At 50.7% G+C, this 16418-nt stretch overlaps 1 protein-coding gene across 6 annotated transcripts in view; it reads left to right on the forward strand.

Moving 5' to 3' along the window:
* Kiaa2012 (KIAA2012 ortholog) overlaps positions 1-16418 on the forward strand; it is a 120275-nt gene that overhangs the window by 70891 nt on the left and 32966 nt on the right. For all 6 annotated transcript variants that reach the window (XR_010043490.1, XM_023567003.2, XM_023566999.2 and 3 more), the window contains 4 exons: positions 3005-3080; positions 11964-12054; positions 13807-13951; positions 14551-14671. Coding sequence is in view for 5 of the 6 variants with exons in the window: in XM_023567003.2 (XP_023422771.1) it covers positions 3005-3080; positions 11964-12054; positions 13807-13951; positions 14551-14671 (433 nt within the window). In the remaining variant the exon portion in view is untranslated. The remainder of the gene's footprint in view (positions 1-3004; positions 3081-11963; positions 12055-13806; positions 13952-14550; positions 14672-16418) is intronic.

The raw sequence follows: 16418 nt of genomic DNA on the forward strand, positions 1-16418 counted from the left end.
CCTGACCTCACGCACACCCAAGTCACGATCAAAATGCACTGAAACTGTTGTGTAAGACTCTTTTCAGGCTGTGTTGTAGGTCTACCTAAAACGTGAGTGAACTTTGCATTTAGAGTTGAGTTCTACCCCTGAGATATCTTTTATGTACATGTAAATATTCTAACAAAAAAAAAATCCAAAAGCCAAAACACTTCTGGTCCCAGGCATTTCGGATAGGACACACTCGCCCCATATTGCCTGTTTGAATCACTCAGTTTAGCAACTGCGTTTGTAACTTTTTAAAGACCAGGTAGCATTTTATTTGGGTTTAGGTTCTGAATTTTGAATCTGAACCCTATTGAGAAGGTTTTTGACAGCCAGGCATGGTGGCACAGGCCTATAATCCCAGCACTCCAGAGGCTGATTCAGGAGGATCGTTGCAAGTTTGAGACCAGCCTGGGCTACAAAGTGAGTCAAGGCCAGCCTGAACTGCATGGCTAGACCCTGTCCTCAAAAAGACAAAAAAAAAAAGAAGGTTTTTGAAAAATGTATGCATAAGATAGTGCAACTCCTGGTTGCTGAGCTCTCTTCCTTTAGCCTTTCTTTACTTTTTTAGACAGGGTTTTGCTATATAGCCCAAACTGGCCTTGAACTCACAGCGATCCTCCTGCCTCAGCCTCATGAGTGCTGGAATTACAGGCATATGCCACCATGCCTGGTCCCTTAGCCTCTAGCACTAATTTCCTGTGTGCCCCAGAAATGTAACAGAGAAGTAAGCAGCTACAGTCATGAAGGGAAGATAGAAATTATATGGGAATTTAGCATAGTGTACACATTCCTCAGTCTTTTCTACATAGTATCGCTTGGAATTCTGCATTACTCAGTAAGCAGATACCTCGCTCAGGCTGATGATTGCATGCCGTCCCACTGTCTGGGTCACTACCGCTGGTGAGACCTTTAGGTTCCTTCTAATTTGTGGCAATGAGTGGAGGATGTGGGTTTGTCACTTCACATGTATCTGCCTACACCTTAAAAACAATAGCTCTTTAGCCAGGGAGCTCGGAGGCATAAGCACCTGCCTGGCAAGCATTAGCTCATGAGTTTGATGCCTGGTACAAAAAAAAAAAAAAAAAAACCAATAGCCTTTTTTGTATTTTTTGAACAGTGTACAATTGAATGGAGAAAAATTCAAATTAAGACTTTCTTTCTCTACCAAGGACTCACCAGCAGAATCCTTCTGAATTCCCAGCTTTTTCCCAGTAAATTCCTCCATTTACCCATCTGTAAAATGGGGCTACTCCTCGGGGCTGGGATTTAGCTCAGTGGCATAAGTGCCTGCCTTGCAAGCAGGCAGTTGTGAGTTCGATCCCTGGTACTGATAAAAACGAAAAAGACAAAAAAAAAAAAAATGGGGGTACTCCTCATGCCCCAGCTTACAGCTGTATGTTGGTGAAACAAGTTTTACCCTTCTTGACTTTGAAAATTTTCCCAAGAGGAAAAGTGTTTCCCACTTTCAATCCCATTTTCTGTTGGATTAAAAGCCTTTAAGACAGGGCTCTTCAAAAAATTTGTATCTCTTTTCTAGTCTTCTAACTTAGCAGTTTTACCATGACCAGGCAAAATTTTCCCGTGATACCTTTAAAACCCTTTCATTTATTTAGGGATGAATTTTATTTACCATATCAGGTCAAATCAGCTTTGTCTCCAAAATGAGAAACTCAAGGAAGGAAACTATTTACTACTTAGCTTTTCCATGTTAATGTATCTCATCAGTGATAAGCACAGCTAACAAGTGAGAAACACAGGGCAAAAGCCAGCAAGTGGTGAGCTCCGGGGGACCTGGGGACACCAGACCAGCAGGGGAGCCACATCTCTTCCCCCAGTAGTTGGTATCTGCTAAGAGCAGAAAGCTGGTTCACTAACAAGCGAGGAAATGGGAGAGGCCACCAGGACCTGCGCTTCGAGGTCCAGCTCTGTCCCTGGACAGGGATCCAACTGGCACAGGCCTGGGCCACCTCCTCACATGTGGTTCCAACAGGCTTGCCTTGGGCCAGCCACGCTTCTTTGGTTACTAAAGAACCGCCCTTCTAACCAATAGAGAAGACCCACCGTTCCCAGTTCCAGCAGCATCCGGAATCCCCCATCCCTAAAACCTGCAGCAGGAGAGGCTGATTGGGATTTCTGGATTAAGCCCTGGGGATCGCATCTGTAAGATTTCCTTAAACTCGGGGGCTGGGGATTTAGCTCAGCGGCATAAGCGCCTGCCTTGCAAGCAGGCAGTCCTGAGTTCGATTCCCGGTACCAATAAAAAGGAAAAAGACCAAAAACAAAGATGTAAAAAAAAAAAAGATTTCCTTAAACTCTACATGCAGTCAGGGCTGAGCAGCACTGTGACAGAGAGGTCCAGCGGCTGAGATTACAGAACACTGTGCAGGACTCAGAGAGAGAAGGGCAGGGTGAGGGAACCACTCTGTGTAACCCTGAGGGCTTCTCAAGGCCAGGCAGACCCCGTGCTTCTCTGCTTTAAATCCTCAGGGTTTTCCACTTATTCTCAAAATACAGAGGAGATCCTTCGCCTCCCTTCCTGCCCCCTGCCCTGTCTGCTCTGGTCACACCTGTCATTTGCCACAACCCTGGGGTTCCCCTGCCTCCCTCTGCATCAACATCCTCCCTCCCTGCAGCACACTGCCCCACACTCACACCCCGCTGTCACAGAGCTGCAGGCTCCACCGCACGCATGTGCTCGGCCCCCAGCCTGTCTGCTCTTTTCAGGCCACCGGCCAGCAGCTCCCCTGAGTGTCAAGGTAAGAGAACTGACTCGCATGGTGAAGAAGCTGGAGGTGTATTTCAGGGAGCCCGCACTTGCCTAGCAAGCCCAAGCCCTGGATTCCATGCTAGCACTGCAGAAAGAAAAGAAACAACTTCTTAAGAAACGGGAACTGCCTTGTGCCAAACAGCATGGGCTGCAGAGCTATTGGCACCTGTGTTTGTCTGACATGCTCTTTGTGCTGTGTTAACCCAACAGGAAAGCGGAGAGGACCAGGACTCTCATGAAGATCAGGAAGAAGCTCCTGGGGAAAACGACAGAGATGGCAGCCAAGGTAGGGACTGCAGGCCTGGTCCCCTAATCTTGTCACTGTAATTGTCAGATGGACAAAGATGTTCTCTGGGGAGTCCGGCGTGGTGGCACCTGCCTGTGAGCCCAGCAATCGGCAAGCTGAGGCAGGAGGCTCACTTGAGTCTGAGGGCAGCGTGGTCTACACGCTGAGTTCAAGGCCAGCCTCGACAGCTGAGGACAGTGAGACCCTGTGCACACACACACACACACACACAGATATCCACGGGGACCGCCCTTCTGTCCCTCCTCAGCTGTGGGCCCGGGAGTTGGAGCACAGCCCCAGCAGGGCTGAGTTCAGACCCTGCGAGCCTCGTGCCTCCCAGTACGCCCACGCCCTTGGATGACTGGAAGGTTCCTCCTGACACAGGCTATATTTTGAGGTGAGCGGGTGGACACTTCAGGGGCTATGGAAAGGCTCCCCCGGTGCCCTGGCTTCCCTGGTCCATCTGTCTGCACAGTGGGATCAGACACGCAGGCGAGGTGCCTGGTGGGGGCCCGCACCTAGGCGCATGGACCCGCGCGTCACCGGCAGCCGGCGAGTGCGGCTTGATGGTGCTGGAACCTCAACGGCTCTACGAACAAAAACCGCAGGGCTCTGGGGCCGAGGACGGGACCCGGCCTGAGCGAACCCCTAAGACCCATGGGCAGCAGAGCAGCAACTGCTGCTCTGGGCACTTCTGACAAGAGACCGAGTAGTCTAGAGCGGGCGCGTCGCATCCTAGGCGTCCAGCAGAGGGTGCTCGGGAGCCGCCGTCTCTGCACCCAGGCCTGCAGCCTTAGTCTCCGCCTCTGTTCTCTGGGGCTGCAAGACCCTCCCCTCACGAGGTTCCAGGAGCAAACGAAGTAACCCATGCAACTCAGTCCTTCATTGAACAGGAACCGCAACGTGGATATCACGATACCCGACCACCCACCCTCGGAGCCCCAGTTTACCAGGCTGGGAACGGATGCTGGGACACCTCCTGCCTCCGCCTGAGCCTCTGGGGTGAAGGAGACTGTAAGAGCACAGCGGAAACAAAAGTGCAAACTCACAGATTTGGAAAATTAAAAATGGAGGAGGAAACACTGGCAACAAAAGACAGGCTCTCAGGGCCTGGAGTCAGGGCCCTTGGAAAACCACAATCTGGCAAAAATGAAAAGGGTGGGGAGGGGAGGGAAGGAGGAAGAAGTGGGGGGAGAAGTGGGTATCTCAGTTACTTTTCTTGCTGTGACAAAATGCCCCATACTGAGATTTATGTTGGCTCATAGTTTGTAGAGGTTTCATAGTCGGCTGGTCCCAAGGCAGGGTGGCATGGCAAAAGGGCATCACCAAGGAGAAACAGTCATGGCAGAGCAGGCAGGAGGCTGCAGCAGCAAGCAGGAGGCCTGCTTCTCCATCGTCTATCCAGGATGCAATCCTATTAATGGGTGCCACCTAAGTCAGCTCAGTTATCACATTCCTTAACCCATATTCATACACCCTACATCCAACTCCCACAGAAAGCTCCACCTGTGAACACATCTACATATGAATACATCTACAAATGAAGGCCCTCAGACCCCACTATCACAAATAGATTCACTAGACAAAATGATGTAACAGATCTTTGTGGAACATTCCACCCACCAACAGAGCACACTTTTTTCTTAACAGAATATGGAACTTTCTCTAAAACAGACCATGTACTGGCCTACAAAACATGATTAAGTAAGTATAAAAGAACTGACATTCTCGTATGCACATTATCAAATCATAGTGCAATAAAAACTGGAAATCAATCACAGAAGAAACCGCAGAAATTATCCAAAGACATGGCAATTACACAATACATTCTTTAACAATCAGCAGGTCAGCCGGGCATGGTGGCTCATGCCTGTAATCCCAGCACTCAGGCACTCAGGAGGCTGAGGCAGGAGAATCATTGCAAGTTTGAGACCACCCTGGGCTAAAAGAGAGCTCAAGGCCAGCCTGAACTGCATAGCGAGACCCTGTCTCAAAAAGACAAAAAAAAAGCAGGTCAAAGAAGAAATCCTCAGCCCCTATTTGTAGAGAAATGGATATACCTTATGACTAAAATGTTGAGTAAAATCAGACACAAGCTTAAATACTGCATGGCTTCTCTGATATGAGAAGCTCAAAGTATAAATAGAGAGCAACATAAAGATAAATAATAGAAACAAGGAGTTAGCTCTTTTGCAAATGAAGAAAACCAAGAGATGGAGGGAGGGTCAGGTGGGGGTGGAGGGACCACAAGGGGGCCTCAGGTCCATGTGCCTATGGCCATGATTGATGTAATCATCATGCCCTGCAAACATACAAATAAGAATGAAACTGTGGATTTTGTCCTACACTAGATCTTTCTCTCACCACTTCTGTCCATTGACATGGTAATGGGAAATAATAATTTCATGCTCACTGTAAAGCCTCTCATGGTTTCTGGACCCTGGATAGTAGTAAATGGCGGCAGCTTGGTCTCTCTGTTTGGACCAGCTCAAAGCAGTGCTCCTCTTAACTCGAGGCTGCTGTCACCTTTGCTTCCAGGGCCGAGTGACACTGGCCTCAGATCTTCCCTGTCATCAATCACACATGCAGAGCATGCACATCGCCAGGGTCTCAGCCAAGTGCTGCACAGGTGTCACACAGCAAAAACGCGGCCAAAACTCAGCAACAGCCAAGTGGGTGAAAACAGATTTCCTGTCTCACGGAGCAGGGCAGGCTCCAGCTGGCTCTAAACGGTCTCTCACTGGTCTCTAATGAGTGAATTGTTGCTGCAGAAAGCTAAGGAAGGCATTTGCCTGTCCTGAATGACAAATGCTAATGTTTAAAAGGGATTTCAGGTCTTTGAAAGAAAAAAGAAGGGAACACCAAGGAGATTTTTCAGTTATCTAAGGACCAATGCTGGCCCCACCCCTCCCCCAAGAGCTGTTGTAGTCAGGGGTCCCAAGGAGAACAATTACATATAGGATATGGAATTTATATTATTATTTTATGATGGTCACCCAGAGTTAAATACAAGAAAGTGCAGGAAATCTGTTCACAACACCAAAGAAAGACCTAGAAAATCCAGCCAAGGGTCTGGATCCCACAGCAATGTCTTGCATGAGTCCAGCTGAAAACCTAGAGCCCATGACAATACCTCCCACAAGTCCAACTGGAGGCCTAAAGCCCATCACAATGACCCATGCAAGTCTGTTTCACAGACCTGCACTGGGAAGACCCAAAGATCAGTGGTGGAAGTTATAAAATCTGTGCCAGCAGGGTGAAAGGTCTGTGTCAGTAGGTTAAGGGTGCTACACTGGGGCCAGAAAGCGACACTCAGAATAAGGACCAGGGCTCCCCTGGAAAGTACCTCAGCCACCCTCAGTGACAATGAGGCTTCAAGCTCCTCCAACAATGGGAACAGCCAAGTTCATATCAGAGGAGCCAGCATGACAAGCTCCTCCAGGAAAACCAACGGCTCCAAACAACCATTTAGGAGAACCCACAACGCTCTTCTTCCTCTCCATGTCTCCCTTTATGCTGGCAACGCTCCTCAGGTGGGCCATCTACACCCAGCACTACCACACTGGTTCAGTTCAGCTGGTGTTAAGTTGACCACCCATGTTTAATCCACAGGAGTCTTAAAGTTAATTGTCAGCATTTTCCTCCTCTAAATTAAGTGATCTCCGTGGTTAATTGTAGGCAGCAGGCCAATGCCGCCTCCAGCAGGAAAGCCAAGAGGCTGGGAACCTGCCATGGGCGTCTTCACAGCCAAAGTAAAGCCGCCCCTCCCAGCCAGCCAGACAAACCCCCACCAGAGGATACGACTGCTTTATCTCCTACACCAGTAGTTCTCATCTTCAGTGTCTATCAGACTCACCTGGAAAGAAAAAGCACCCTGGGCTCTGCTCGCGAATTTCTGACTGTCTGAAGCGGGCAGAGGCTGGACAACAGCACTTTTAGCAGATTCCAGGGCAATTTCCTTACTGCTGCCCCCGGGACCACACTTTCCAACTGTGGCATGGGCCTCATCTAGTACATTTCCCTAAATGTGATGGCACCTCTTTAATCTGTTTTTAAGAAAATAATAGGGGTGCTGGGTCTGGTGGCTTGCATGCCTGATATCCCAGCACTTAGGAGGCTGAGGCAGGAAGATGGTTACAAATTCGAGACCAGCCTGGGCTACAAAGTGAGTTCAAGGTCAGCCTGAACCACGCAGTGAGATCTTGTCTTAAAAAGGCAATAATAATAACAACAGCAGCAGTAGGTGTAGGAGGAAGGAAGTGCCCAGCAGGCACTGTGAGAACGCACCACCCTGGTCAGGAGCACCGATTTTGGAGTCTCCCTTCCGGAGCCCCAGTCCTGGCTGCATGGTCTGGAGGGAGCTACTGAACTTTCCCCGGGCCTCTCTTTCCTCACGCCTGCAGTGGGGTCATTGGTGCCACTCACCTGATGCGATGCTGGCCACAGAGGCGTTTTCAATGTGGACGGTGGTTAGAGGAGTGCCTCTCCAATGTAGAGCTCAAGCCCGGTCAGGCGTCAGTCTGTTAACAGGGATGGCGGAGAGGCCTGGGTGAAGACTGAGGCTCCCCGGCTCTCTGGGCCGGGGCCCTGTCCTTCGGCCCCTCCTTCCTCCGCTAAGCTCTGACTGTGGGAGACCAGAGCAGCAGGCATTACAGCGTTGTGGCCAGCAACAGAACGCGTGGACGCCTTCAGATGTGGGGGACGAAGGGCTGTATTTCTATGCTTGGCAAAGGATTTCTGAGAGGCAGAGGCCAGCAGATTTCAGCTCGGCCAGCGCGGAGGGCGGGGGCGCCGCGGCTCTCACGTAGACGGAGGCGGCTACAAGCACGGCGCACAAGCCCGTCCACCATCTCCCGGGGAAGCTCTCGTGTGGGGGGCGCGTCCTGCGAAGCCCCGAGTGCTTAGAGCTGGCGGGGCAACAGCATTGCAGTCCACAGTCCCACAGAACCAGCCCCACCTAGGGCCTCCCCGCCTCTTCCCGCACCGCAGGTCCAGCTCCCAGCGCCAGGCTCTGGAGGGCTCGGGACGCCCACCCGCAGCACGGGACTGGGCAGTCTCGCGTGTGTCTCCCAGTTCACTTCTAAAGGGAAGAAACGCGAATCCAACGCGGCAAGATGTTGAAACTTCACAACACTGATCCGGGCATGGTGGCACACACCTGTAACCCCAGCACTCGGAAGGCTGTGGCAGGAGAATCACTGCAAGTTCGAGGCCAGCCAGGGCTGCAAAGGGAACTCAAGGCCAGGCTGACCTACATAGCGAGACCCTGTCTCGAAAAACACACACACAAAAAAGGAGAAAAAACCACAAAGCTGCACAATGCTGCAGGCCATGTCCCTCACGGTAATTTTCTTCCTGTACTGTGCACATTTAAGGTGCTTTACAGACTTTTCTAAAAGCAGCTGAAGGCCGTAAGTTATTATTCCAGGTTCTACCTTCGTTTGTCCCAGTACTTCCTAAATATAGGATTATTTTACTAAGGGAAAGAGTTCACCCTTCTCTGATTCACAGCCACTGACTGACGTCTCAGTGAAAGGCAACCACATAAGTCCTCGACTTCTGAGCAATGCACATGCGCCCTCTGCCGATCCCTTCCGGCCCTGCATGCAGTTGGCAATCGTGAGTAACTCCTTCGTGACTTTTTCAGAGCCAGCCAGTTAAATTAAGAAGCCTCACAACCAGAACTTGTAACTACAGAACACCTCGGGCTGAACCTGCAGGAATTCTGGTACTCAGAGACTGTAAAAGTGCATTGCTTATCTGTGTGCTGAACACCTACCCTTTAATTTTTTTGTTGTTTTTGGTTTTGGTTTTTTTCCCCTCTTTGGCCATGAAAGTGACTTCTTTGAGAACCCTGAAGCCTTCTAACTTGATGAAGTATTTTCAGGTTTGTTTGTTAAAATACTTCAGTTTTCCAGCTGGATCTGGCAGTGCTTCTTTGGCCACCAGGCTGTCGGAACATCTTTGGTTTTGTCTGTGCACTGCACCAAGTTAGTGCTGTGGCCCTGGCCCTGAGATGCTGGAGCCCAGCACGAGGACTCATCCACATGTGCTCACAGGAAGTCAGGCTGAGTCCTGGGTCTCAGGAGTCCTCTGTCATCAGTAAACACAAGGCTTTCAGGGTGTGGTCTGCGGCCTCTGGATACACATCCAGTTCTCTGGGATCCAATGGCCCAGGTCTGACACAGCGGGATCATTATGGGCCCCAGTCCTCCTAGTCTCCGAAGCATCAAACCGGGTCAGACAGGCAGACTGTGGATTGCCAGAACACAGCACCACCTTGGTTTCTATAGATCTGAGTTCTTCAGTTCTGTCACCATAAGTCATCATTTCAGTTGGACACACAAATGTGAAATCAAGTGGATAGAAAAAAAAAACCAAGTATTTTCCACGATAACCAGTTAATTTCAGCTCCTTGAATTCTCCATGTATCACAGCTGTTCCTCCCCAATAAGGTGATGGATTTGCTCAGGCGCAGGGGGTGGTCTGCAGCTCACACCTGAGACATCTCCCCAGGCCTTTTCTGCACAGTCCAGGGCCTCTGCTCCGTCTCCAGCCTTAAGAGGCCCCGTGACCAGCACTGGCAGCATCTCCAGCCCTGACCCAAGACTGAGTCCTCGTTGGTGGCGCCTCCATGAGCACGTGAGCATTGACTCGGCTCCTCCAGCACATGGGTTTTCTCTCACTACCAACAAAAATCCCATTTCTTTATACATGGCTTGTATTTAAATATTAATATAAAAAAGACGCTCTCACAGGATTTGTCGTCATGAAGATATTTTACTCAGCCACTGTCTGTTGTTAGTATTTCATATGAGGTCACAATATGAAGTCTCACAACCCACAGTATGGGAAAAACTTTGGCCAGCTGTTCCTCAGACAAAGGACTGCTACCTAGAATATACAAAGGCCTCAAAAAATCAGATCTCTCAAATGTAAAGACCCAGTCCAAAAATGGGCATCTGAGGTGAATGAACGCTTCTCAGATGAAGAAATAGAAATGAAAAATAAATATATGATAAATGTTCAACATCACTGGTCATTTGAGAAATGCAAATTAAAACAATACTGAGATTCCATCTCACCCCAGAAAGAATTGCTATTACCAAGAAATCAAGCAATAACAAATGGTGGACGGCCTATAGGGAAAAAGGAACCCTTCTCCACTGTTGGTGGGAGTATAGACTGGTGCAACCACTGTGGAAGTTCCTCAAAAAACTAGGACTAGAGGTTCCACTTGCCCCAGTTATTCCCATTCTAGGTATCTTCCCAAAAGAACTAAAAACATCACACCACAGAAATGTATGTGTACCCATGATTATAAAAGCACAATCTGAAACAACCTAAATGCCCATTAACTAATGAATGGATAAAGAAGATGGGGTTTTTTTATATAATGGAGTACTTACTACTCTGTATTAAGAAGGATAAATCTGAGACATTTCTGGCTAAATGGGTGCAACTTGAGAACATACTCTTAAGTGAAATAAATCAGACACACATGTTCAAATATCAAATGATTTTCCCTGGTGTGAGAAACCAAAAGTGTAAATCAGGGCCAAAATGTATAATAGATATTGGGAAATGGGAAGAAAATGTCCAAATGAGAAGAGGAACAAGGGAGGGGAAAGGAAAGAAGGGACAAGAAAAAAAGGAATAAAAGGGAAAAACAGAAGCAAAGCTTTTGTAAATAAGAGAAGGGGATGGGAAAAACAGAAGCAGCAGGTTACATCACGGACAGGTGCAAACTCCCTATGATGAATGTGATCATTATATCTAAAATGTACCAATGAAATTTTAAAAACACAAGAAAAATGAAATCTCAGATACCACCCCTTATCAGCCTTTCCAGTTTCCTCAACCAGTTCATAAAGATCTTGGCCTCTGCCAGATCTGCAGCTTGGTGTATGAGATGGGGTCTCCGGGAATGGTGGAAGGGACCCCAAGGAGCCAAGCAGGTAGGGTGAGGACCATGGTCAGCTGAGCACCGTGAAAGACCAACTGCGGGACCAGAAGGCCAGTGGACTGACTGACCGTAGGACTCAAGGGCCGGTGGCGTGGTGGCAGGTGACTTCCTCCAAGCCTGATACTTTCTGAAATCAATCTGCTTCTCACTACCATAACAACTGAGATTTAAAAGAAAAAAAAACTCCCCCAGCCCATTATTTCCTTTTATGGATTTCTCTTTCAACCCTTATCCACCCCATCGTACGGAGTTCTCACTATTCTATGTCTACATTTTTAACTTGTCATTATATCAATACTTTCCATAATGATTATCTTTTCAACCATAATTTTAAATGTCAGAGTGATGTATAAGTTACTTCCCAAGTCTTCTTTGGTTGCCTCTAATTTTCTGTTATTAACAGAAATGTAATTAATAAATTGTTACAAGGCTTCTTTCTTGTGAATTATTTTCATGTGATAAATACCCAAGACTAAGATTCCTGATCCAAGGCTGGAATATTTTCCTGGATTTGGGGGTGGGATGGTTTGGTTCAGTTTGGTTTGGGGCAGTGCCTGGCTTCCTTCTTGTTTGGGAGCAGAGTCCTGGGTCACTAAGCTGCCCTCCCACACCCACCCCTTAATCCCTTTCCCGGGCCTCCTGCAGGGCCAGCCTTAAAGGTGCACACCCAGGCACAGTGGTTTTCTCGGTCCGGCCGCGACCTGATCCCTATGCTGCCGCCTTCCCGGGATATTTTAGTGCTGACGTTCATATCCCTGGCCAAGAGCTGGCATGGCCCCTGCAGCGGGTGCTGCTTTCCCAGGTACCTACACCTCACTTTGCACACCCAGACACCAACGTCCCAGCGCCCACTGCCCGGATGCACGCTGCTCTCGTCCAATCCCAAGGTGACCCATGTACCCTCTGCTGTTCCACAGAGCCAGAGCCAGGCTGTGTGCCACACACACACACCAGCGCTGCCCTGGCTGGGCACATACAGACCCTCAAGACTGGCACCATGGAAAACACGTAAGTGCTCAAAGCTGGAACAGCAGGGACTTCTCTACGGTCATTATATTTTCTCTTATTGGTTATTTAGTTTTTCTCTAAGACACCTGAGCCGGGAGTACATGGCCCACGGGGCTAACCAGGCCTGAGCTTGGCAGGACAGCAAAGGTGCAGGTCAACAATGGCCCCAGCTTTTCATTTGGTCCCAGTAGCTGGGATCTGCAGTGGTGCTCATGTGGCCTAGCTCCTCGGTCAGCAACGCTGGGCTCCAGGCCGAAGTCCCCCCAGTCTGGCCGCAGCTGGGCACCTGTCTCTGCCCTCCTCTGGCTGCCTGGACCTCTGGAGACCTCAGGGATGACAACCTGCCCTCATGGCCCAGGGGTGTGGGGTTAGAGGGTGCCATGCTCCGCAGGACAGAAGTCACTGGGTGCTCACAGGACTGAGGCAACTCCCCAAGGAATCCCAGTTGTCATCTTTTTTCCCCCACATACTGGAAACAGAACTCTGGAACCCCACAGCTAAACTATAGCCCCCATCCCACTTTTTGAGATGGAGTCTCACTTTGTAGTCCAGGCTGCCTTGAACTCCTCCTGGTGCTTCTCCTGCCTCAGCCTAAATGCTGGAATTATCAAATATGTGCCACCATGCCCAGCTTAAGGACAGTTTTATGTTTTGCTGTGTTTTCAGTTTGTGGTACTGGAGATTGAGTCTAGGACCACTGCACTGTGCTAATCTCCAGCCCTTTTTTATTTTGGGACAGGGGCTCATTAAATTCCCCAATCTGGCCTAAAACTCAACCCTCTTGTGTGACCCTCCCAAGTGCTGGGATTACAGGTGCGAATCACCACACCCTGCTCATTTCTAAACTTTGACAGTTTTTCTCACACGGTATTCAAGCAACAACCCACCAGGGAGATGAAGTAAAAAGAATTTTGTAATCAGGAGCACAATAAAGACATAAATTAAAGCCAGGCTCACGGTGCACAACTGTAATCCCAGCACTCGGGAAGCTGAAGCAGGAGGCTCGCTGCCAGTTTGAGACCAGCCTGGACTACATAGCAAAACCCTCTCAAAAAATAAATGAATACAAGGACATAAAACCCCACAATGACCACTTTGCTCACAAAGTTTCAGATTCGGTGCAGAGCTTCTTAGCTGTGAAAGAAGAAAATAAAAAGCATGCAATCAAGCTAACGCTCACTTGCAGGCTACCCGATCCTTAGGGGAAATAATGGTTTTTCTAGCACTAAATTCTGAAGGAGACTTCTATGGTTTTTATAAAGTGACAGTGAATGATTCAGAGACTTGTATATTTACAGGAAATTCCATTTACCTCACTCCACAAGCATGTCTCAGGTTTCCACAGGGAGGCCCTATGCCTGCCAGTCCGGCGTGGTGAATACTCCGGTTTAGCCTGAGAGTCAGCACCAGGCCGCGGCCGCAACCATCTGATCCCTCTTCACCCGCGGGTACAGTCGGGACCACGTGGTCAAGAACAAAACTCAAATCCCAGCCCTCGGCAGGCTGAGGCAGGAGGCTCTCGGCCAGTTGGAGGCCAGCCTGGGCTACAAAGTGAGCTCAAGGCCAGCCTGAACTGCATAGCGAGACCCTGTCTCAAAAAACCAACCCTACTTCCCCCAGCGTCGCCCTGGATGGAGCCACTCACGCATACAGATCTGTGTCCCGTGTCCCAAGCGCACGGAGAGGGTGAGGCCGACCTCGCGCCCTCCCCCGGCCTCCCTCCTCACCAGGCCCGTGCTCGCTCTCCCGCAGGGGTGGAGGTGCCGGGGCTCCCCGGCTGCACAGCGGACTCCCCGGACCCGCTCCGGAGCCCCCCGCACCCCTCTCACCGCGCGCAGAACCGGGGCCAACTGAACGGAAACAGCGCGCCCGGCGCTCGCCAGCCGGCGCCCCTGCCGTGAGTGCGGCCCTAGGCTGGGGGCAAAGACGCAGTCGTGGGTCCGGGGTTTCCCAGCCAGGCCCTGCGCGCAGCGCAGCCGCAGGTCGAGCCCTGCTACTTCCTGCAGGCCGCTGTCGCAGCCCCTGCGACCCACCTCAGGAGACCCTGTACAGGCCCAGGCACCCTAGCGAGGTGTCCTGCGGGAGCACCGGAAGACTAACAGGCCCTGAGCCGGCCCAGCTCCGAAATAGAACCCCCGGCGTGCAGAAAGGCGCAGAGCCAGGCTGGGGGTGCGCACCCTGATCCCAGGCCTCCGGGAGGCTGAGGGAGGAGGGCCAGCGCCTCACACCCAGCCTGGGCAGCTCAGCGAAGCCTGGTCTGAGAATAACATAAGCAGGTGGCGCTCGGTGAGGAAGCCCAGCGTTCGAGCTCCAGGGCCAGAGGAGGAGGCCCAGTCCCAAAGCGGGTCTGCTTCCTTCACCTTTCCCTTCCAGCCTCGCCATTCTGCCTGCCCTGGAACCCACATTGAGTCCCCACCGCGCTGTCAGCTTGCTCGCCGCCGGGCATCTCCCGCTTCCTGGATGCGCAGTAACCTTTCTCGTATTTCCTGCCTTTAGGAGAAAGAGTTGACTGACAAGACCAAGAGGAAGAAGAAAGCCGAGGCGGAGAAGAGCAGAAAGCCCGCGGGGCAGACAGCAGGGCCAGAGCCAGGGACTCGGGTAGCAGACCCTGCAGAAGGTAAGGGCGCTGCGGCAGCAGCCAGCCGACCCAGGCCTTGGCCTGGATTCTGCACAGGAGCTCTCCGTCTGCAGACTAGATCCAGGGCTTCTGCAACGGAGCTACATCCCAGCCCTCTTTTATTTTTCTTATGAATTGGGGTCTTGCTAAGTCACTAATTGCCTGTCTGGGCTCACACCTGTGACCCTCCTGCCTCAGCCTCCTGAGTGCTGGGATTTCAGGCGTGCGCCACCACACCTGGCTCCAGCTCGGTCTCCAGCCTCCCTGACTCCCACAGCTGAGAGGACACCACAGCCGTCATCATGGTGTTGCCTTGGCAGACAGGTTGAAGCAAGGCCCGCAGGAATGGCTACGTGTGGCACGGTGAAGCTGGGGGCAGCTGAGGCTGAGCAGATCAGACAGGGACCGGGAGGCTTGGCCTGAGCGCTCCCACCTCGCCCTCCACACGCGGTTGCTGTGCCTCTGGGCATCCCTGTTGCAGGCCAAGTGCCCTGCTCAGACACACTAGGGCCTGGACCTGCAGCTCCCTGACCCCAGCACAGGCACCCACTTGTGACCATGTGTGACAGGTGGCCATGGAAGCGCAGGCACACTGAAAAAACTTTTTACTTTTTTTTTTTTTTTTGGTGCCTTTTAAGTTTGTGTAGAGATCCCTTTGCCATCTTTGTCATGGTCCAGGAAGGTTTAATTTTGTGATCCCATGAAGGAGTTATTGGAATTCTAGAAAATTAATTCCAGTCTATCACTTAGTGCAACCCACAGCGAGAAGAAAGACTCTAAGACACAGACATTAAGTACAGCTAGGGGGAGCCAAGGAGTCCTGCGTCCAGCCAAGATGGGGTTCACCAGACCAAAGGGTCACACCCAGAGCCCAGCTCGGGCTTTAATTTTCCATTAAGGGCGTGGCTTGGGAATGAGTGGGGGAATATGTGACTGCCTGAGCTGGGCAGGTAGGAGGCCTGGAATCACCTGTGCCATATGCAGAGAGTGAGAAATGCAGAGAGAGAAATCTGCATGTAGTCAGGGGTGCAAGGAGAACAAGACAGTACAGGACACAGGATTACAGTATTATTTATAGTGGTCACTCAAGGAGTCAGATACAAAGAAAGTGCAACAAATTTGTCCACACACTGAAGACCTAGAGAATCCCACAGTAATGCCCTGAAAGAGTCCAGCTGAAAATCTAGAGCCCAAGACAACGTCTCATGCAAGTCTGTTTCATGGATCCGCATAAAAACCCCAAGGTCAGTGGTGGAAGCTGGAAAGTCTGTGCCAGCGGGGTGAAGGGTAAGTGCCAGCAGGCTAAAGGATCTACACAGGAGCCAGGAAGCGATGCTCAGAGTAAGGACAGAACCACAAAGTGAACCACAGTCACTGTCAGCAGCAAGGTCTCGAGCTCCTCAGATGATGAGAACAGCCAAGTTCATATCAGGAAAGAAGCTTGACAGCTTTTCCGGGAGAACCAAGGGCAATAGGAGAACTAGCAGCACCAAACAAGGTCACAGCACCCCTCCTCTCAGGTCTCCTTGCAGACAACTGTGCTCAGGTGGGCCATCCGCACTCAGCACCACACTGACTCCATTCAGCTGGTGTTAAAATTGACCAGGGTATCAGTCCGCCACACTGCATAACTGAGGTAGTATCCAGTATTCTGGGGTGGTACTTCAGCTCTGACACACAGTACTTTCTGCCCGGGGAAGTCAGCCCTTTCTCGCCGCTCGGTCCCAGCTGACAGCGTGGAGCCTGG

Source organism: Cavia porcellus, unplaced genomic scaffold (genome assembly GCF_034190915.1).
Source record: "Cavia porcellus strain 051 isolate PalLab524CR breed Dunkin Hartley unplaced genomic scaffold, mCavPor4.1 scaffold_26, whole genome shotgun sequence".
NCBI classification, from domain to species: domain Eukaryota; kingdom Metazoa; phylum Chordata; class Mammalia; order Rodentia; family Caviidae; genus Cavia; species Cavia porcellus.